At 45.6% G+C, this 23,004-nt stretch overlaps 1 protein-coding gene across 1 annotated transcript in view; it reads right to left on the bottom strand.

The window, feature by feature from the left end:
• Positions 1-11,823, bottom strand: part of LOC136626720 (zinc finger protein Xfin-like) — an 89,628-nt gene extending 77,805 nt beyond the window's left edge. The window contains 6 exon segments of the mRNA XM_066601727.1: positions 5,600-5,702; positions 6,073-6,137; positions 6,220-6,343; positions 6,433-6,612; positions 6,993-7,125; positions 11,766-11,823. Of these exon segments, the coding sequence (XP_066457824.1) occupies positions 5,600-5,702; positions 6,073-6,137; positions 6,220-6,343; positions 6,433-6,612; positions 6,993-7,070 (550 nt within the window). The 5' untranslated portion in view covers positions 7,071-7,125; positions 11,766-11,823.
• Positions 11,824-23,004: the final 11,181 nt, after the last annotated feature.

Genomic DNA, 23,004 nt, shown 5'->3' with positions numbered 1-23,004 from the left:
TTAGAGCATGCACTGCGTTATCTTTGTGGACTATTATTTTTACAGGAAAGCCCCATTTGTCGGGAATTTTTGCAGCTTTCAGCGATGAGGTGATAAGAGAGAAAGCCTTTCTTGCTTGGATAGTATTCTGGGACAGGTTGGTGAAAAGGCTTATATTGATAAATGGAGATGGTAGGGTGCCCTGCTATCTTGAAGCTGTCATCAGAGCATCCTTTATATGGTAAAAATGAAATTTGGCGATTACGTCTCTTGAAACTGAATCTGGTAGAAAGTTTGGCTTTAGTAATCTATGCGCTCTATCAATAGTGCAATCTAATTCGGAGGCATCTGGAAGGATGCTTTTGATTAGCTTGGTGAGGAAGCTTTTTAGATCATGCTGTGGGACACTCTCTGGGATGCCTCTGAACTTGACGTTGCACCTCCTACTCCTATCCTCCAGATCTGTAAGTTTTTTCTTTATGTCTTCTACTTCTTCCTCCAGGGAGTAGTGTGCATCTATTAGCTTATTATGAGATGCAGTTACTTCTCCCATTTTGGTTTCAATATGGTCGGTCCTCTCTTCTAGATCTGTTATAGAGGTGTTTAGGGTATTTGACAGAGACTTAATGTCCTTTTGCAAAGATCCTCTTAATGCTAGGATCATTTGTTTTATAAAGTCTTCCGTAGCTGGCATATTGGAAGATGGGACACTTATAATAGGGTCAGGCTCAGATGTGGGGTCTTCTTGCTGTTGGTTAGTATGTGGAGAAAGTCGGGGGCGCTGTTTTTCAGGGCTTGATAAAGGAGTGGAGAGGAAAGATGGCAGTTGTGAGCTCGAAGGCGCCATTTTGCAACCGTATGGAGTGGCGCCAGCACCCTTCCCAGAAGAATCACTCACCCCGTGTCTGGATGTGGTCTTCGGTGTCTCTTCACTTTGTATTTCTTTTTGACTTCTTGAGATGGGTGACCGAGGAGGAGAAACCCCTGTGTCTTCTCTAGGGCTTGCAGGTGAGGGGGAACCCTCTTTGTTCGTCGGTCCCTGCCTCCTTGGGCCGCGGGTGCTGAAAAAGTCTGAGACTTTGTTGAGTGGTGTTTTAGTGTTTCTTCTCTTGGGCATTTTGTTGCTGAGGACCCTCGGGCTACTTTTAGGTGTTTATTTATTTATTTTTTTGAAGGGGTTAAGGTCTCTCCCGAGCCCTGCAAAAACTTCAGTCCGGCAAGGCTTTTTGTTGTGTAGCTGACCTAGTTTTCGTTCGGGCTCCACCTCCTCCAAAAGAGCTTTTCATTAGGTTTAAGTATAATGAAGGCAAGAAGTGTCCGATTTGATTTACAGTTTATTTCAGCTTGCAACTGCACCAGCACTGCTTCAAGGGAGCTCAATCTGAAAGCCCCAGTTCAGGGGAGAGACGGTCTCCAGAAGTTCTATCATCGGTAGTTAGATGTCACAGAGCTATTCTCTCTGTTGCCAGCCCTCTGTCTAGTACAGTCAGTGAGCTTTCCCGATCTCAACCTTTTTGTATGAGTGAGCAACTGCAGTTGTTTGTGTTGTAACAGGGGATTCAGGGAGGCAACATGTAAGTTCATAATGCCCCTTTCCTTTCTCTCTGTATACTATGTTCAGCCGCGGTTTCTGGTGTCTAAAATAGCGGTCCGTTCCCGCGCTCCAGAAGGCTTAAGTTGTGAGACTCAGGAGCTCTGTCTCTGGCACCTGTGCGTTGCGGAGCTGATCTCTCTATTCTCAGCCTTTTCTTTAGTGTGGGTAAAGCCTTTCAGAGCAGACAGTAAGCCGTTCTGGGTTCACTTTTGTCGGGAGGTTTGGGGAGGTAATGTGCGGTCTGGTACTAGCGCTGTCACCTTTCTCCGCATGCAGCGCTCAGCCGCGACCGTCGGAGACTAAGCTGTCACCCCTTTCCCGTGCCACAGTAGGATTCTAAGTGTGTCACTCACCGGAGAAACCTAGCGGAGGTTTTGCTGGTGCTCCGGTCTACTTTCTCCGTTATAGAGATTCTTTCTGTGGATAAGTGAGGCTTCTGACACGTCTCCAGGGGTTTTCACCTCTCCGATCACCCTGGATGGCAGAGAACTCTATCCCTCCCGGCTTCTCCCTTCGGTAATGTGCTTTTCCTTCTTTTCTTCACTCTAGGGATCCTTAGTATAAATTTTGGCAAGATTTTTATGCTGGAAATGCTTTTAAAGTTGCTTAATAACCGGGCTTGAGCAGAGCTTAGGAAAACACGACTGCTCGGGTCTGCATCTAGGCCACGCCCCCGTTTTCAACTTTTTGTACATGTCGTTATGGACGTGTCAATACCCAATATGTGGGGTTTTCATTTTTCTTTTTACTTTTTTTATGCTAATATTAGAAAAAGCATAAAAAAAAGGGTTTTTTTACATTTTTTTTTTACATTTTTCTTTTTTTTACGTTTTTCTTTTCTTTTTTTTACACTATTTGAGTCCCTCTGAGGGACTTGCAGCACTGTGCCTATGATCGCTGTCATAAGGCATGGCAGAGCAGTAGCTCTGCCATGCCTTATCGCTTATACAGCGATTATAGGCACAGGCAATACAGGACGCCAGTGTCTGGCATCCTGTTGCCATGGTGACATCGCGATGACAGCGCGAGAGCCGGCCGGAGACACAGAGGGAGCGCGATCCCTCTGTGAACTCTTTCCCTGCCGCGATCTACTTAGATCGCGGCAGGGAAGGGGTTAACAGCGGGGGGCGCATCTCCGATGCCCCCCCGCTGTTGCAGCGGGACGCCGGCTGTGACTGACAGCCGGCTCCCGCTGCGGGATAGCGCGGGATCTTATGTGATCTCGCGCTATCCCCAGGACGTACCGGTATGTCCTGTTGCGGGAAGTACCAGGCTCCCAGGACGTACCGGTACATCCTGGAGCGGGAAGGGGGTTAATATAGCTGTCGGGTCAGCTATTCTGAGCGTCAAGCCAACAAAAGAAGATTTAACGCTAATCTGTTCATCCTCCTCAGTGGAGTAACAGAGAGAGTCCAAAGCGAGCCCTATATTCCCAGATCTGGAAGGATGCCAGTTGAATATCGGAGTCTGAATATGAAGAAGTCTGCCTCTTAAAAAAGAGACAACTAGACAACACTGAAACTGATCAGCTGGTTCCTGCAGGAGGAATATACCTGGTAGCAAGAGCTAAAACCTTTTTTGCTTAGTGTTTCTCCTCCTAGTGGTAGTATCTATACCCACTTTCTTCAGTTGTTTCCCCAAATGCAATGGACAAGAAATAAAGACTTTTTTAAATTATAAAATAAAAACAAATCTAAAAATGGGTATCACCAGATCCATAAAGGTCTACACACAAAAGAAATGCAGTGGAAGAATTACCTTTTTGTTTTGGCTACTCCAAGAACAACTTGATTAAAAAGCTATCAAAATTTTTTATATATCTTTCCTACTGCTGGACCGTGAGACAGAGGACGAGACCCTGAATTACAAAGAGGCATGGGAAACAGAACTTGACACCATTCTCACAGAGGAGGACTGGGATAAAGTATGGGCCCTCACACATAAACTCTCCTCAGCGGGCAGGATCCAAGACCTCAATTACAAGCTAGTCACAAGGTGGTATAGGACGCCTGACCTGCTGCAGAAGATCTTCCCTCAATCCTCACCCATGTGCTGGAGGTGTGGCGAGAGCAGGGGCACAATGATACACATCTGGTGGGACTGCCGACCAGTGGCCTCCCTCTGGAATGAGGTGACAGCTCTCTTTAACCACATCAACCACACAGGGCTGTCGATAAACCCAAAACTAGCCCTACTCTCGCTATTCCCAGGGTCGGTGAAAGATGTCAAAACAAGCCTACTAAGGTACTTTATAATAGCAGTAAGAAGGCTAATACCGAGGTTCTGGCGTTTTCCAACCACCCCCACTAGAGGCATGTGGGTGGAGGAACTCCACACCCTTATGAGATATGACGAAATGGGGGCTGACGATCCCAAGACCTGGGAAACCACCCTCAAGACTTGGCAGCCATGGGTGGCGTTCAGAGGCTCAGGCAATCTTAAAAAGTGGGTAGCCCAAGGCTCGCTGGACTAGGCAATAGGCCAAGGGATAAGCAGATGAGACCATAAAGCAGAACCTCAAGGGGCCCCACACAGCAGCTCTTCTCGTTTCTCCCCCCACACCCCTCTCTCCTCTAGACCCCCCCCCTTCAGTGTGTTAAGAGAGTTAAGTTCCACATAGTCGAAGGGAGAACAACTTGCTATACTCAAGGTGGGGGCCGTAACAAGCCTCGCCACCACGAATCCCAAAGGTAGCCGAGGTAGAGGGAACGCGAAAGAAGTAGCTAGCACGAGATATAATTGTCTCGTCAAACCCCACTAGGGATAAACGCTCCTCCCCCAGACCTACCTTACTTCTCCCTTCGATCATTATATTCTTTCGAAAGTTATATCTGATTTTTTCATGATTAATGCTGAAAATTAACACTGTTTGTCTGATATATGCAATAAAATCTATTTGAATCAAAAGTTTTTATATATCTTTCCCAAAATGGTACCAATACAAACTACAGATCGCCCCGTAAAAAGCGAGCCCTCACACAGTCCTATCAACGTAAAAATGAGAAAACATTCTGGGGGTAAAATTTAGTGTTAGAAAGAAATAATTTTTTTCTAAAAGGATGAGTGAGGAGACTTATATGACCATGCAAGCTCCTCTGGGAAATATATGCAAATAAGGAAGATGGAACAATACCTTTCAGCGCCACCTATTGGATGGCAGTATTCCTGCAAATCAATGTCAGACCCTTTAAGCAAGTCTTTATAGCAATAATTGGGAATTGACCATAATCCAGAAAACCATACACATACAGCTAATTTTTGGGAGAGTATTTCTTGACCTCAATGGCAAGGATGGGGTGTAAAAAGTGGTGCTCTGTGAGCCTTTGCACCTCCTCAGACTAGTAAGCTTGTTGAGGGGTGGTGGTCGCAAACAGACTTTTAAAACTTTTTTTTAACTTTTAAATGAATGCAGTTACCTTTTAAAAACCAGCTATCGTGTGCCTGGGGACCGCACACAAGGACCCCAGTGACAGCCCCAGGCTGTCAGTGACTCATAGCAGGGAGCTGTTGCACTCCCCGGCCCCGCAGCTTTATTCTGCAGGGCCGATGTTTTTTCACGGCCTTGTAGAATAAAGCCCAGCCACCCATACAGGAAAAGACGTATGGGTGGTCACTAAGGGGTTAAATAACATTTACACATTATTATGCATTTTGGACAAACAAGTGAATATACAGCTGAAAAAACCTGACTACACAGACTCTTCTCTACATGTAGTCTAAAGGGCCACTAACATGGGACGATTATTGTGGAAAACTCGTTCAAATGAAAGAAAATGCAAGATAATTGTTACGTCCAAATGTAAAAAACATTCTTCACCGTCCGCACACTTTTCATTGTCGCTCACTTTCAGCCAGCATAAAAATCATTGCTGGATGGCTGATTTCTTGCTGCATGCAAACGCTCCCCGTTCAGAGTGCTGAGCGAGAAGCCATCAGGGACCTGCATGAGCGCTAATAACTAGCAGTGACGTCACCACTCGTGCAGTTGTTTATATAGGCAGATCGTCCCACCTAAAAAAGCATTACCTGGGTGGTCACCTGTAGGTATCTCCTCCTTACACGGCTGATCCCCCCTCACATGTGTCTCTGTAGCATCAATAGGGATCAGATCTTCCTCCAGTTTCACCAGCTGTGAAACAAATATTGTAAAAGTCATCACACAGTTGGAGAAGTCGTGTGGAAGGTTTTATATGGCCAGAAAAGGTCATTAATTAGTATGAGGAGTCGGAATGACATGACAGCAGTAGTGATCTGGGCCAAATAGCTGCAGGTCTCCTGTATAACTGCAACCTGTTGCTTCTTTATTCCAATCAGAAGTCTCCAGAACCAGAAAATAGTGATAAGATGCGGAGATCTAATGTCTGCGGTCGACTGTAATCCCGCCATCTCCAGCTTTCTCATTACACAAGTATCAATCATATAATAAGACTGAACACAAGACCTTCCCAGCCGTCCTACAGACCAGAGGGGAGATTTCATGAGACCTTCTCTCCATCTACCTGATTAACCTGTGGAAGAAGAGGACGGGGACATCTCTCTGCTGCTGTTCTCTTACTGGATCTACCTGCAGAAAACACAGACAGCCACTGAATTCATTCTCTACATACAAATAATAAAGGCCGTGTGGATTTAGTCCTGTCTATTACCTGGTGATGAGGTGGGCTGGTGGTCCTCCATCATGATGTCCTTGTACAGATCCTTGTGTCCTTCTAAATACTCCCACTCCTCCATGGAGAAATAGACAGCGACATCCTGACACCTTATAGGAACCTGACAACACAATGATACCATCATCACCCAGACACGTTATACCGCCATAGCGTTACTGTATAATGTCCCAGCATTCCCAGCAGTATCACCTCTCCAGTCAGCAGCTCAATCATCTTGTTGGTGAGTTCTAGGATCTTCTGCTCATTGATCTCCTCCAGTATCAGGGGGTGAGGTGGAGGCCTTGTGATTGGGCTCAGGGGTCTTCCCCATCCATCAGACACCGGGGCCTGACAGCCATCACTAGAAGTCTTCTTCACTACCGTGTAATCCTGTTTATGGGGAGACACATCCATAAATATCCCTGCAGACATTCCCAGAGTCCTTCATGTCTCCAGTTATGTACAACAATTAGTAAGATTCTCCTCACATCTGTGTTCATCATCTCCGTTGTTCTACTCAGTCACAGGAGCAGAAGAATGAAATGATCAGAGTTTTGGTTCTGTTAGATGACGGACAATAATGACCCCCAACAACCTCCAATTGCCTTATAGTAGATCTGTTGGGTTTCCATCATTCTACCAGAACAACCGGCTCTATTATTTTCCTGGCATTTATGATGAATTGGCAGTAAATCCTCTGCCATAGATGTGACCAGAGACTGACAGAGATAAGAATGATGGAACGTGACGTCATCCCCAGAATCTCTCACCTCTCCTGTAAGCTGGAAGAGTATCTCTAGGGTGAGGGTGAATATACTCTCCGCCATCTTGTCCCGGTTCCTCTCCATCCTTGTCGGGTCAATCAGGAATATTATCTGATATAGAAGATATCAGCCGAGGAGCCTGAATGGGAAGAAGACGAGACAATGTAAACCACCCCAAAGCTCTATATGACTGCTATGAATAAGGCTACATTCACACAGCCCAATATAGCGCCATATTATGCTTGGCAATGTGCATTTTACATGCCAATGTGAGGTAAAAAATTGCGGCACGTTTGATCTTTGGGCATGCTCTTGCTACACGCATTGTTTTCAATGGGACTATGGCAGCATTGCACCTGTGCTAGGGGCATGTGAGTGCCATATGATGTCTCTTATTGAAGACAATGGGAGAAACGTTGTGGTCCTCTGCCACAGGTGTCAGGCGTGATGGTGGATCACTACTTTCCTGAAGTGATGTGAGGCAGTTTTGACATAAAAACACCTCACATCCACGGGGAAATCACATATTGGTGAGTGTGATATTGGGCCATGATTCACAGCCCGATATTGCACTCATCCATGTGAAGTTAGCCTAAGGCCTCCTTCAGACAAACGAGATTTTAGCGCTTCGATAGCCATGTTAAAAACCGCTACTATCGGAGCTTAAAATCTCATGAGCAAAGAAGAGCCGCGGGTATTTTTCATGATTTTACACGGCTGGCTGCAGCATCTTGCAGTGCCCTGACATCGCAGCCCCGAAATCCCTCGACCGCCAGAACAATGTAAATTAAATGAAATGCCTCACTGGAGGACCTGTCATTGTTTCGCTGTGATTACCACTGCTAAAATCCCTCCACCTCCCTTTGCCAGCTGGCTCCTCTAGAAGTCTATGGAATCTCAGGCTTTTCTGCATTGTGAAACAGACAGATTAAGGAGCTCTATAAAAAAAAGTGAGAAAACCTTATTTACTTATGAACTTTCATCCGTGATTGCTTCGTGATCGCTGCATAGAATGTAATACTTGTCGATTCTGACCATTAATAATGTGAATCTGTTATTTTTGTGAATTTTTGTGTGTGTGAGTGTGAAGGGCCCGTGTGTTATTTATGATATGTGTACTGTTGGAGCACTCATACTTGAAGCATGTTTTGTTCTAACAGAGAGCAAGATTACAAAGGGTGGAGCTAGCTGATGTAAGGAAAGGGAGTGAAGAAGAGTAGGTAATGGTTTTGCCATTCCTCAATACTGACCAGTTTAGCTTAAAAAGTGTGTGTGTATATATATATATATATATATATATATATATATATATATATATATATATAAAGACGAAAGCCCTCACTGACTCACTCACTGATTGACTGACTCACCACTAATTCTCCAACTTCCCCGATGTCGTAGAAACATGAAATTTGGTGCGAGCATAGATTATGTCCAAAATAGGAAAAGTAAATGGGTCCCAACTAGATTATTTAAATCTAGCGCAAAAGAACTAGCGTCTAAATTTTACGTACGGAATCTAATTCTCTCACTTCCCAATGTCGTAGAAACTTAAAATTTGGCATGAGCATTGATTATGTCATAAATAGGAAACGTTAATGGGTCCTAACTTGATTATTCAATTCTAAGCACAAAAGAACTAGCGTCCAAATTTTACGTACGGAATCTCTCACTTCCCAAAGACGTAGAAACATGAAATTTGGCACGAGCATTGATCATGTCATAAATAGGAAAGGTTTATGGGTCCCAACTCAATTATTTAATTCTAGTGCAAAAGAATAAGCGTCGAAATTGTACGTACATAATCTAAATCTCTCACTTCCCAATGTCATAGAAACGTAAAATTTGGCACGAGCATTGAATATGTCATAAATAGGAAAAGTTAATAGGTCCCAAGTCGATTATTCAATTCTAAGCGCAAAAGAATTAGCGTCCAAATTTTACGTACGGAATGCAATTCTCTCACTTTCCGGTGTCATAGAAACGTGAAATTTGGAACAGGCATTGATTATGTCATAGATAGGAAAAGTTAATGGATCCCAACTCGATTATTCAATTCTAAGCGCAAAACAATTAGCATCCACATTTTACGTACGGAATCTAATTCTCTCACTTCTTGGTGTAATAGAAACTTGAAATTTGGCACGGGCATTAAATATGACATAAATAGGAAAAATTAATGGGTCCCAACTCGATTATTCAATTCTAAGCACAAAAGAATTAGCGTCTAAATTTTACGTATGGAATCTAATTATCTCACTTCCCATTGTCATAGAAACGTGAAATTTGGCACGAGCATTGATTATGTCATAAATAGGAAAATCTAATGGGTCCCAACTCGATTATTCAATTCTAGTGCAAAAGAACTAGCGTCCAAATTTTATGTAGGGAATCTAATTTTCTCACTTCCCGATGTCATAGAAACTTGAAATTTGGCATGAACATTGATTATGTCATAAATAGGAAACGTTAATGGGTCCCAACTTGACTATTCAATTCTATGCGCAAAAGAATTAGCGTCCAAATTTTACGTACATAATCTAATTCTCTCACCTGAAATTTAGCACGGGCATTGATTATTATGTCATACATAGGAAAAGCTAATGGGTCCCAAATCGATTATCCAATTCTATGCGCAAAAGAATTAGCGTCCACATTTTACGTACGGAATGTAATTGTCTCGCTTCACGATGTCATAAAAACTTGAAATTTGGCACGAGCATTGATTATGTCATAAATAGGAAACGTTAATGGATCCGAACTCGATTATTTAATTCTAGCGCAAATGAACTAGCGTTAGAGATGAGCGAACGTACTCGTAATGAGTACTTACGCACCCGAGTACCGCCATTTTCGAGTACTTCAGTACTCGGGCGTAAAGATTCGGGGGGCGCTGGGGGGCGGGGAGAGGCGCGGCAGTGCGGGGGGTAGCAGCGGGGAACAGGGGGGAGCCCTCTCTCTCTCCCTCTCTCCCCCACTCCCCACTGCTACCCCCCGTGCCGCCACGGCGACCCCCGAATCTTTACGCGCGAGTACTGCTGTACTCGAAAATGGCGGTGCTCGGGTGCGTAAGTACTCGTAACGAGTACGTTCGCTCATCTCTAACTAGCGTCCAAATTTTACATACGGAAACTAATTCTCTCATTTTTTGGTGTAATAGAAACTTGAAATTTGGCACGAACATTGATTATGTCATAAATAGGAAAAGTTAATGGGTCCCAACTCGATTATTCAATTCGAAGGGCAAAAGAATTGGCGTCCAAATTTTATGTACGTAATCTAATTCTCTCACTTCCTGATGTCATTTCATATAAAGGAAACGTCGCATGGTTACCTCCACGTGGTGTTTCCTGGGTAACGCAGAGGACTATGCAAAATGGTGAACATATTTTTTTCCCGGTATCTCTAAAGTAACCACGGCTTCATAAGATTTTCCGCGTGAACACCAGATAAACACCAAATTAACGCAATAATTGGTATATATACCAAGTAGAGAATGTTGCGACGACACCTTGATGACTCGCGTGTCCAAAAATCTCACCGATTCCTGTTTATAAACAATAGTAAATCTCAACCTCTCCTCACAGAATTAGTATCATCAACAAATGACTATAGAGGACCCTGTCTTAGGCCGGCTGCCCACGGCGGAGCCCGTCACGGCGCCCCTCAGAGACCCCCAAACTTACCTGCGGATCCGGCGTCCTCGCTCCCATATGACGCGGCGGCGGTAGGCGGGGAAGCGTTTTCATGCTATCTTCCGCTGTGCTAAAGGGAGAGATAGCGTGAACGGACGGCTTCCATTGACTGCAATGGAAGCCATCCGCGCGTACACCTGCGGCAAATAGAGCATGCTGCGGGTGAGGTCGGGTGATTTCACGGTGCGGAATTCCGCACCGCGAGCCCTGAGCTATTAGGTTCAATAGAACCTAATAGCTGCGCGCAACGCAGCGGATTTCCGCCGTGAATTACGCGGCGGAAATCCGTCCGTGGGAAGGAGGCCTTATACAAAACATATCAATAAACTTACCCCATACTTCAGCAAGTCTGTAAAACAGACATAAATGAATTGTTCTTCAAAAGGCAACATAGATACATTACATATGGGGGGTTACATTGGACCCCATCGCTGTACCCTCCCCCGACGTACTTCAAAGGGTTGTGTTTGTAGCAATGCTCCTTTCTTACACTCTAAGTGATGCGGCTCATATTAGACCAGAGGGGCAACAATTTGGGGTGGATTTTCAACTGGTTTCAGAAGACAGAAGATTCTGGAGCGACGAGACGGCGGCTGCACCTCCCAAACCCCAGAGCATCAGTGAGCCCGCGGCCGCGAGGAACGGGGTAAGACTCCTCCGGAGCGCCGGCAGAAGCTGCTGTCCATCTGCAGCCGCTCAGCAGAAGGGGCTCCCAGGACTAAAGACCTCATGGGGGATTCTGGGGCCGCAGGAGGCAGAAAAAGGGTCATTTTGTGGGGATTTGGGGAAAGCGCTCGTTCTATCAGTTGTGTCACTTATTTATATTCTTCTGGGGGGATTTTGTACGGATTGTAGAAAGCGAATTTGTAGTGGAGGCCGAATAATCCTGATTGTAGCTGGAGATGTTCTCTGCCTTCCGGAGGCTTCTATTCCCAGTCATGTTACAGGCCTGCCAATAGGGGGCGCTGCAGAGGCCTTGTACCATCTCCTATGTACATCCCAGACTCCCCAGAGGAGCGTTACATGGCCGCTAATCGACTGCACCTCCCGGGGTCTCTACAGGGGAAGCTGTGACCCCACATACCTCCAGCTGCAGTCGGACAGGAGCCACGTGGTTGTTCTGTGCTTACAGGACCTGTGATGATGTCACCATCATGTGATCAGTGTGGGAGGAGACAAGGGGTCACATGACCAGGTCTCTCTGCTCAGTGGATGCAGGACTCTGCTGTGTGAGGATGTATTCAGTGACTGTATGGAGCAGAGCCGAGTGTGTGTGAGAGACGGAGGAGCAGAGCTGAGTTTCTGCAAGACGGAGGAGCAGAGCCGAGTGTGTGAGATGGAGGAGCGGAGCCGAGTGTGTGTGAGACGGAGGAACGGAGCCGAGTGTGTAATGTACAAGTCTATGACGTTTTTACAGACGGTGCCGGCATACGATATACAGTGGACCCCGGAGTTACACCTGAGAGGTGATTGTAATTCTTGGTGGGTGTGTCTGTATTCGTGGGATATTCACTATTTAATGGGGACATGTCTCTGTGTGGTATATGCCTGATATAGACCACAGATATGTTTGGTCGAAATGTCACATGTTTGATTGGACTGCAATAAAGATTTGATTCCCTTTTATGGAAAGCTATTGGTAAGACGCTTGATTCCCCCGTGCGGCCGTGTTCCTGTGTTTGGATTCGTTTATACATTGATGCCTGGAGTCCGGCGGTTGGACTGTTACCTCCCTCGGCTTTTGCTGTTTTTACATGCTGTTGATCTGATTGCCGCAGGGTGTCGGCTATAATAAACAGCTGATACCCATGCTGTATGAAGAGGGATAGCCCTGTGATCTCTCTTCCTACATACCCGACCCCGCAGGGTGTAACTGTATGTCCTATAGCGGGAAGGGGTTAACCAAGTGGACTGAAATGTTACTCAGGGTTTGCAGGTCACACATTACAAGAAGCTAAGAGTATGCCCTGGTACTGGTACCACGAGGAGAAGAAAGCTTTGAGATCTGGAAAGAAAGCGCACGGTGGTGCTTGAGAGAATGGTCCTGCACCGAGGAGGGTAAGAGACGGCGGATTAGTGAGAGCCTGCAGACTCCGGCTGCAGAGTTAATTCGCTTGTACAGAGACGCTCCCGAAGGAGTAAGTGCAAAGGACTACTACATACAAGTATTGTCTGACCATTCGGAGCCATATGGTGATCTTGAACAGCTGGTTGCTGATATTAGGAGGACTCATCAGAAAGAAGGGAGAATGTCCGTTATCATTAATCGGTTCCAGGTTCTTCTATCACGTCTCGTGCCTCATTCAGCTGTGGATGCTGTGAGGACTGATCGGTTAGTGAGAGGATCCCTACCTCATCCTCCTCTGCCTCCAGTTTTCAACGTTTTTTGCATGAGTTAATAAGGTTGGTGAAGAAGCACGAGGCTGATATTCAGTTTTGTGCGCCCAAACCAGTGACAGGTTTTCGCAAGGAAGACTCTCCTGCTAGTTCAAATAAAAGTGATCAAAATGGGCCTTCAGAACCAAAACAACCTAAAGCTCTCTGTCCTGTCTCACGGTGGAAACGGTCAGGAGGATGGGGACAAAGCAATGCATAGTAGTGTATTTTCTGTACGGAACCGAAGATTTAAGAAAAGAACAAGTCGGCCAAAGCCCAGGGACAATGTTGTCAGCTCTAGGTCTCTTGTTAAAATCACTGGAAATGGACACCGTACCCCTCCCCCACCCCCGCTCTGTTTGACACAGGGTCGCATGTTACCATTATTTATCGTTCTTTCTACCAGAAGTATTTACGGAGCATTCTTCTTCTGTCTACCGGGCTAATGAAATTGTGGGGTTTGAACTCAGTGTCATGTCCTGTGGATAGAAGCTTACCAGTGATCATAACCGTACCAGATCTGGAGGATCACAGTGTATATCCTAGGAAAATGAGAGCTCTAGTTTGCCCTGAGGACTCTGCTAACCGCGGTGATACTTGGTACTACTCCTGCCTTACTCGCTTTCTCTCTGATAACTCGCTCCTCGCCCCCTCCAGTCTGGTTTCCGCTCTCTACACTCGACCGAAACTGCCCTTACAAAAGTAACAAATGACGTGATAACGGCAAAGTCGAGAGGTGATTACTCCCTACTAATCCTTGACCTGTCTGCTGCATTTGAGACTGTCGACCATGACCTCCTTCTCACTATGCTCCACTCCATTGGTCTAAAGGACACTGCTCTCTCCTGCTTCTCCTCCTACCTCTGATGGCTCTTTCAGTGTTTCCTTTGCTGGTTCTATCTCTGCTCCACTTCCTCTCGCTGTTGGGGTACCCCAGGGCTCGGTCCTTGGTCCCCTTCTCTTCTCTATCTATACTGCCCCAATTGGACAAACCATCCACATATATGGCCTCCAATACCATCTCTACGCTGATGGCACCAAACTATACACCTCTTCTCGTGAGATCTCTGGACCATTCCTCCAAAATATCACCGACTGTCTGTCCGCTGTCTCTAACACGATGTCCTCCCTTTTTCTCAAACTAAACCTCTCTAAAACTGACCTCCTTGTCTTTCCACCTTCTAACCAACCTCCCCTCAACATCTCCATTCCAGTGTCTGGCACCATCATAACCCACAGACAGCATGCCCGATGCCTTGGGGTCACACTGGACTCTGACCTCTCCTTTGCCCCCCATATCCAATCTCTGTCCCAAACATGCCACATTCATCTCAGAAATATTGCTAACATACGTCCGTTTCTAACCACGGACACGCTAAAGACACTCGTGGTTGCCCTCATCCATCCCGGCTTGACTACTGCAACTCTCTACTCATCGGCCTCCCCCGCACTAGACTCGCTCCACTCCAATCCATAATAAATGCAGCAGCTAGACTCATTTTTCTATCCAGCTGTTACTCAGATGCCTCTGCATTATGCCAGTCGCTGCATTGGCTGCCCATCCACTGCAGAACTAAATTTAAACTCCTCAACCTCACTCACAAAGCTCTGCATGGCGCTGCACCACCATACATCGCCTCCCTACTGTCAGTACACCACCCAGCCCGCTCACTCCGATTGGCTAACACACTCAGACTAAACACCCCTGTGATACGAACCTCACATGCTCGCCTACTTGACTTCACCAGAGCAGCACCCATCCTCTGGAATGCTCTACCCCAAGGCATCCGGACAATTCCAGATGCACGAAATTTCAGACGTGCCTTAAAAACGCACCTTTTCAGGGAAGCATACCAAATCTCCTGACCTAGTCCCTCGCCCCTCCCTGTGGTGCCCCACCCTGTTTGCTTTCTAATAAATGATCTGTACATGTAATTTCCTATTGCCTGTGTTCCCCAACTCCTGCACCTTCTGTACCACCCTCAACCCATTTGTGTCTAACCCAATGTACCTCACATTGTAATTGTTGTATTGTTTTGCATTTATCCATGCCTGAATGCTGCAGAATAAGTTGGCGCTATACAAATAAAGATTATTATTATTAAATTGTTCTAAAGTCTACTGTGCTTTCCAGAAGTTCCTTGGAAGGGTGTGGAGCACCCCTGTGGAGCAGGAGAGTATACCCGCTGACATTAGAGAGCTGTGTAACACTTTGTCCTCTATGTGATTGTTCTCAGTAAGAGAAACGACGTAGTCTTGTAGATATGATACCTTTTAATGGCTAACAAAAATACATGATGTAATAATAGCGAGCTTTCGTACCAACGCAGGGGTACTTCTTCAGGCTAATGGATTGGATCTGAAGAGGCATGCATATTTATACACACTTATAACATACATACTTATGACAAGGCACAGATATGGATGTGATTGGTTCGCACTTAAAAGGAATTCTGCAACAGCAAACAAACTTTTTTGTCTAGGCACTGATAGCGGAGTGAAAGTTTTATGGTCCCTAAATTACTGTTGGAGGGGGGAAGGTCATCAGGCTTGACTTTCTACAAGAGATACACAAATATTTTTAGCTAAGCACTGATAAGGGAGTGAAAGTTTATGGTCCCTGAATTACTGTTGATGGGGGTCTTATCTGTGCAATAAATATCTCACACTTCCCATTCACGCATAAATCCTGGGGAATAATTTAACCCAGTATTCAGCGTGTCAAAGGTTGTTATCAATTTATATTCCCAAATTCTTCTGTGGTTTTGTGACTTGAAACCACCCTTCAATATCAAAACTCTCATATCTCCTATGTCATGTCCATGGTTAGAGAAGTGTTCGGCCACAGGTAATTCTCTTTTTCTGTGTTTAATTGTATGGCGATGAGATCTCATCCTGGCTTTCAGTTTCTGTCCTGTCTCCCCAACATAAAGACCCCCAACAGTACATTTACTGCACATGATCAGGTACACAACATTGGACGAGGAACACGTAAATGTCCCTGGGATCTTATAGTCCTGCTGTGTGTTGGGGATCCGTATCCTGTCCACAGTCAGTATATGTGAGCAGGTCTTACAGCTCCTTACATTACAGGGATAAGTTCTTTTTTGTGTGTCAGAGGGTAATGCACTCCTGATTATAAAGTTCCTCAAGTTAGGAGGTTGCCTGTAACACAGAAGCGGAGGGTCCGGGAATATGGTTTTCAGACGGTCATCCTTGTGCAGGGTATGGTGGAGTTTTCTTGCGGTTTTCCTTAGTATCTCTAGTTGCGGATTGTAGGTCACTACTAGAGGCACACGATTGTTTCTTTCCTTCTCCTTGTATTGGAGTAGTTGATTTCTGGATATCCTGGTGGCTCTGGTGATTTGGTCATCAATTGAGGTGGGATGGTAGCCCTGATTTATAAATGTTCTTTTAAGATGGTACAAATGTTCCTCTCTGTCCGTTGGGTTGGAGCAGATCCGGTCCTCTAGTTACAGGCATGTAGTATACCATGTAGGTGAGAGACATGTAGAAGTTCCACCAGGAGGAGAATGAATTTTAAGACTAGCCTCCCGTGTCAAACCTGATCTATTACAAGATGGGAGTTATGTTCTCATGGAAACACCAGGAGAAATGATCAACAAGAATGGATGGATGGTGCTCCCTGAGCGGAAAGATTGGAGGACGCAAGTAGAGTCATCTACAGTTGTAACTCCAAGAAACTGCTCCCCTTATTTATTATTTCTTCCCCCTTTATCAAAAGTTCTGATGAAATAATAATTTACCATAACCCCTTTTAGCAAGTAGTAATTCTGGTGTTAGGTCTGGCAGACGTGGGCGTCGTTCTCGGAATCTGTAATTGCCTTTTGGTTCTGCTTCTTCCACCCAGCTGCAGATTCTTTGTCATCTCTTCGACTATATAGAGGCCTCAGACCTGACAACCCCTGCTGCAGTGTTATTGTATGAGTCCACTCATGTATACACATGTCGCAGCTGCTCCTGTTGTTCCTGTGTCTGCAGTTGGTGCTTGGTCTTCCGTTTGCTCAGTACTTTCAGCTGGGTCCTGAACTTGCTCACTCCTTGGTTCTGGAAACGGTGTGGTGTTATCCAACTTCCTGGAGACCAGTCTTGACAGGGTTAATCAGTGCCTAGGTTTACACGCAAGGCTTCCCTTGTCAGGGTGAATTCTCTGCTGTTGATAGGCAGGGACTTTCTATCTTCTGCTTCCAGAATAGGAATGGAAGCAGGCCATGCCATCCAGGTTTCCAGAGTCGGCTGCCTGCCCTGCCGGTCTGTTCCATCCATTGGTGACAGAGCAGATCCACATTAAATCCCTAACATCTGGTCATTTGACATTTGAACTTTGATGAAGATTTTACTATATATATTGTGAGGTACTGAGGGGTGTAGTGGTGGACGGTTGCTACGTCGCCCCTAGGTACTGGTACTATACATAAGGGGACTGGAGGATGGTCATGTCTCGCTCTCAGAGACATAAGAAACCAGGAGCGTAATGTGGTCTCCAGCAAGCAGTTGCTGGAGATCTGTTCTTTAAAGATATCTGGGCCTGTTTTTTTTGGAATGGATGGCAGGTTGGTAGTGGGGCTGTCCATCCCACCTCCTCCACTCCAGGGTGTGGACGAGCTCAGTCAGCCCAGGTGCTGAGGCTGAGCCAGTGTGCACATAAATAGCAGGTGCATGGACACAGGGGGGCTAAGATGGCTGCTGGACCCGGGCAGCCTGTGTGACCGGCTAGAGACAGAAGCCCTGCTGTGCACCGCACCGGTTAAGTGCGACCTGATCAGGCCGGGACGGCCTGATAGCTGGATTCTGGACTATTGTCTGTTTGCCTAATAGCTGGATTATAGACTATTATTTGTTTGCCAGAAGTTAAGGTTGGACTTTTATGTTGCTGTTATAAAAATAAACACAGGGCACGCCTGCTTTTGGACTGCATCCGCTGGTGTTCCGTCTCTGAATATCAAGAAACCTGCACGCTACCGAGCTATCTCCCCACAATATATATATATATATATTCATTTCATATGTTCAGTGGTATTAATGAAATGTTTGTTTTTAATGTTTTTATAAATGTACATTGAAAGTCTTCATTGGACCATTTAACAGACTGTGTCATACATGTCCCGCCTTCTCACCCCCCCCCCCCCCCCACACACACACACACCCTTTCTTTCCTCCCCTCCTCGTCTTTCAGGTTAAAGGGGTTGTCCCGCGCCGAAACGGGTTTTTTTTTTTTTTAAACCCCCCCCCCCGTTCGGCGCGAGACAACCCCGATGCAGGGGTTAAAAAAACCACCCGCACAGCGCTTACCTGAATCCCGGCGGTCCGGCGTCTTCATACTCACCTGCTGAAGATGGCCACCGGGATCCTCTGTCTTCATGGACCACAGGGCTTCTGTGCGGTCCATTGCCGATTCCAGCCTCCTGATTGGCTGGAATCGGCACGTGACGGGGCGGAGCTACACGGAGCCGGCATCCTGCACGAGCGATCCCATTCATAAAAGAAGAAGACCCGGACTGCGCAAGCGCGGCTAATTTGGCCATCGGAGGGCGAAAATTAGTCGGCACCATGGAGACGAGGACGCCAGCAACGGAGCAGGTAAGTATAAAACTTTTTATAACTTCTGTATGGCTCATAATTAATGCACAATGTACATTACAAAGTGCATTATTATGGCCATACAGAAGTGTATAGACCCACTTGCTGCCTCGGGACAACCCCTTTAAGGGAGTTTTCAAAATACTTCAAATGCTGCAAATGATTTATATGTATTTATTTTTAGTGTTGGATGAAATGCTGAAGGAATACTGTTACTCCGTTACATTGGAACGCTCGTTTGCGTTCCACTGACTACGCTGCGGGTCATGGGACACGCGACGAGTAGACTGCGTCATCAAATGATGCCTCTATGCCGCGAGACCAGGAAGTAGGGATCTGTAAGTTCTCATGCTATATATAATCTCTTTGTAAGTTTGTTTTGTATGCTTGAAAAAGGCCCCCAAGGGACTGAAACACGTTGCTGTTGCTAATAATAGAGGATACAATCTTTCTGCTGCATCATTGGATTCTATGCTGGATTCCATCTGGACACTGTAATCCCTATAAGGGATTAAACTGCCTTTCTGGATCAGGGGTGGTCTCGGCAGGAGACACCCCTGTGAAGTAAATCCTTCCTACTGTTTTTTCTTGCTGTATTCATATCCTGGAGCGCTGGGGTATTTTCTATGGTTTGACCATTACCTGTTTCCTTAAAAACAGATGTATAAGCAAAGCTAATGGAGGGGTAATGAGAGCAGGGGATGATTGTTCTGAATTTTGTTGTGGAGGAGATAAAGATTCAGATGTGGCTGGGCCTGGCACTGTGTTTGATTCAGCTTTTGATTGGGTTGCAAACAATTCTGGGAGTGTAGCCCGTATTGTAGTTTTGGAGTCCCTAGTGGCCCTCCCCTTGGCTCTGGTACTTGGTAAGTGAAAAGGTCCAACCAAGGCGTGGTCTAGCTAGACTTCAGGATTTCTTCCCTAAGCTACCCATGTATCATACATATATAGGGGGGTGGGCAAAGTTTAAGGCATTTAGTAGATGATAATGGGAGCTTGTATCGTAGGATACAGTAGCATGAGAAAATAATATGCAGATATAGCCATTAGAGTTCAATAACAACCCAGAAGGGGGGCCCGTAAAGACTGTGTAATATCCTTCAGACCACCACTATCCCACCATATGGCGTTCACTGGAGAAAAGAACTACACTGATCTCTGGCTGGGTGTTCCCCCTGTGCAGAGCCCCAACCCTCCAGGGGCTGTTCTAGGCTGATGCCTCTGCTATCGTATTCTCCCTCTCAGCTATGCCACAAATTCTCCCCTTCTGCTGCACTCACTGCTTGGCTCAAGTGGCTTCTATATCTCAGCCCCGTGGCCCTCTTTAATCTCAGGGAGCCTCTCTTTTCGCTGCCCACTCTCTTGGCAATGTGCCAGCTGCTGCAGATTTCTTCTTAATTCCCCTGTGCAGCGGAGTACAGCGCCGCTACTCCCGGGCACATCAGCGGCCAGGATAGGGCTGGATGATGGTGGGACTCCCAGTAGCAGCCAGAGCTCCCAGATCTTGCCACCTCTCACCTGGTTGCTGCTTCCAGAGTAGCTCATCCACAGCCGTTGCAATTCAGAGTCTCCCAGGTCTGTCCCAGCCCGGTAAACTGGAGGGCTCCTACCGGGAATTCCTCCAGGTTCAGGCACCCAGAAATCTAGCCTCAGGATGTCCAGGCCTCGGCCTGGCTTCTTCACTAAAAAGGTCTTAAACTGCTCCTTCAGGTCAGGAGAGAGCAGTGCAGGGACAGAACTGGCTGTATAGAACCCTGCAGAAGCAGGATGCAAAGGATTCTGCAGAATGGATGGCGGAGCTCTTCCATCCATGTCCGGTCTCCCTGCTTGCCAAGTCATGCCCCACAAAAGGGGGTATTATTACTGAATGGGGACATAAAAGAGGCATTATTGCGAAGTGGGGGCACTTTTACTGTGTGAGTGTTGCTACACTCAGCACTTACTGGGTGGAGCCTACAAAATAGGAACAGTAATACTGTGGGGCACAAAAATGGGAACAGTAATACTGTGTGGAGTATCACAGGTTGCATTATTACTATCTTGGGTACTATGTAAGGGGGGATTGCAAAAAGGTGTAGATAATGTAGGGAGGGTGTTGGAAAAGCAAGGAGCCAAAGATGTCTGTGCGTCAAATTCTTCAGAGACACATTCTTGCTGGGAGAAGTTGTCATTGTAGTCTGGGTCGGATACAGAAGAAAAGGGAATCTGAACGACTCCAGTCAAAGAAGACAACACTTCTTATCACTGGATATAATGGTACTATAATCATTTATATGGTCTGGAAAGCACCTGTATATAACTGTTATTTACCATTATATGGTGAATGCATGCAGCGTTGCAGATTTGCTGCCACACGTGTCATGACACACTGTATAACGACACATGGAGACTCTATTACTCAAGGGCTTAAACAAACCTTGAGCCGGCCCCATCATCAATAGTTGATCGGCTGGAGTCTGCTGCTTGCGATTCCAGCTAATAAAGCGCCCAATGTCATTGCCGCAATACATGGGGTCAGAGTTGAAGCTGCTACTCCAATATGTGTAGTGGATATCGCTTTTAACTGCAGGTGCAGCTCTCGTTAAAATCAATTGGAGCAGCACTTGCAGTTACAAGTTTTGGCCACTATTCAGGTGTCTGAGTCAAGTACTTGCGGTACGACCCCTGACAGCGGGCACCTGATTTGCTGATTGTCTGGCATCTGGAGTAGTAGACCCCAGATGGCCTATTGTGAGGATGGTATCCATTAATGGTATTTTCCTGGAAAATCCCTATTAAATATATTTTTAAAAACTGCACATTAAAAAATATATGTAAAACCATTTTTCCGTAAAAATTGTAATTCATAAAAGTGTTCCTCTCAGATATATAAATGGTGTCACTGCAATCATCACAACCCATACGATAAAGGTGACAAAATGTTTAACACATTGTGAACAACATAGAAAGCAACAGATTTTTTTTTTTAACCCTGAAGCAGTATGTACATTTTTATATATCAATGACTACACTATATTTGTGTCAAAAAGCTCTTTCAGTCAGAGCTGTGACAGCATGTGTATAGGGAGCCTCACTGAATGTGTCAGGAACCCTGTTGAGTAAACTGGAAGACCCTGGCCAGACTTCTGGACCTAAATCCTGTGAGGAGTTTGGTTTTTTGCATAAATAGGTAAAAAAAGGAACCTTTTTATTGTTTTTAATGGGGTTAATGGACTGAAATAAAGCACATAGAGGCAGCTGATGGGACCTGGTAGGTGATCTGCCTGGCAATTCTTCTGGCCATTTGATGCTGAGGAGTTTTGTGAGATCTTGGGGCCACAAAGACAGTGATGTCATCTGCATATTTCACCACTCTCCAAGTGGCTTTCAGCACTTTTTGGCTCATCCCGACACACCAACGGTGCACTTTTTCTCCTAAAAAATGAATCAATTGTGACCACGGATAACAGGATGCTCAAATGAAAAACCAGCAGACACTGAACAAAACTACAAAAGAGCCCCACCTCCACCCCATCCTGACTTCACAGATCTTTTTTTCATTGGTCTTTACTTTTCAACAAAAGTCTGATCTCCTCATTGACTTTAGCAAAATGGATAAACATTCCCTTAATGCCTCAATCACAGCAACCAAAATGTCCCATAAAACTTTGATGTCATGCTATCTGGATCTGCCCACTTTTGAGCCAATCCCTTCACTAGCCAAACCAACTACTTCTTCATTTTGTCAAAATACCAAGTATGGGGTCTACTGCTCACTCAGGTACAGTTTCAGCCTGGAAAGCCAACATCACATCCTCATCTAGATCCTTCTTCCCTAAGATGTATCCAATGTATAAACAAGGTTCAGGAGGAAGGAGGCTACATTCTAGAACAAGGGGGACAATCTGAGATTAGATGGGAGAAATCAGAAGCAATGTCAGAAAATAGTATTCTACTGAAAGAGTAGTAGATGCTTGGAGCAAACTTCCAGCAGCCGTGGTAGGAAAATCAACAATAAATCAATTAAGCAGATATCTATCCTAAATGAGAAATAATATAAGGGTCGACTGGATGGACCAGGTAGGATTTTTATGCCACCAGTTTCCTATGTTTCTCTATGTGTGGAGGGATCTGATTTTTTTTCAGAGACACCATACTGCCAATCAGCTTGGACATATTTTCACTGTGGTTTCTGTAGGGGTCGGGTAAGTGGGGATGCCCCAGTAATCCATCTCAAAAACCAAAGCCATGTGCTTATTATATTGACATGTCTTAACTAAGGACTACACTCAGAAACCCCTTTAAGCAAAAGCTTCCCTCTGGAGACATCATCGCCGCTATGTCTAGTCAGGGTGGTTGGAGAACTC

Source organism: Eleutherodactylus coqui, chromosome 4 (genome assembly GCF_035609145.1).
Source record: "Eleutherodactylus coqui strain aEleCoq1 chromosome 4, aEleCoq1.hap1, whole genome shotgun sequence".
NCBI classification, from domain to species: Eukaryota; Metazoa; Chordata; class Amphibia; order Anura; family Eleutherodactylidae; genus Eleutherodactylus; species Eleutherodactylus coqui.
This window is presented reverse-complemented; position numbering and strand designations above follow the sequence as displayed.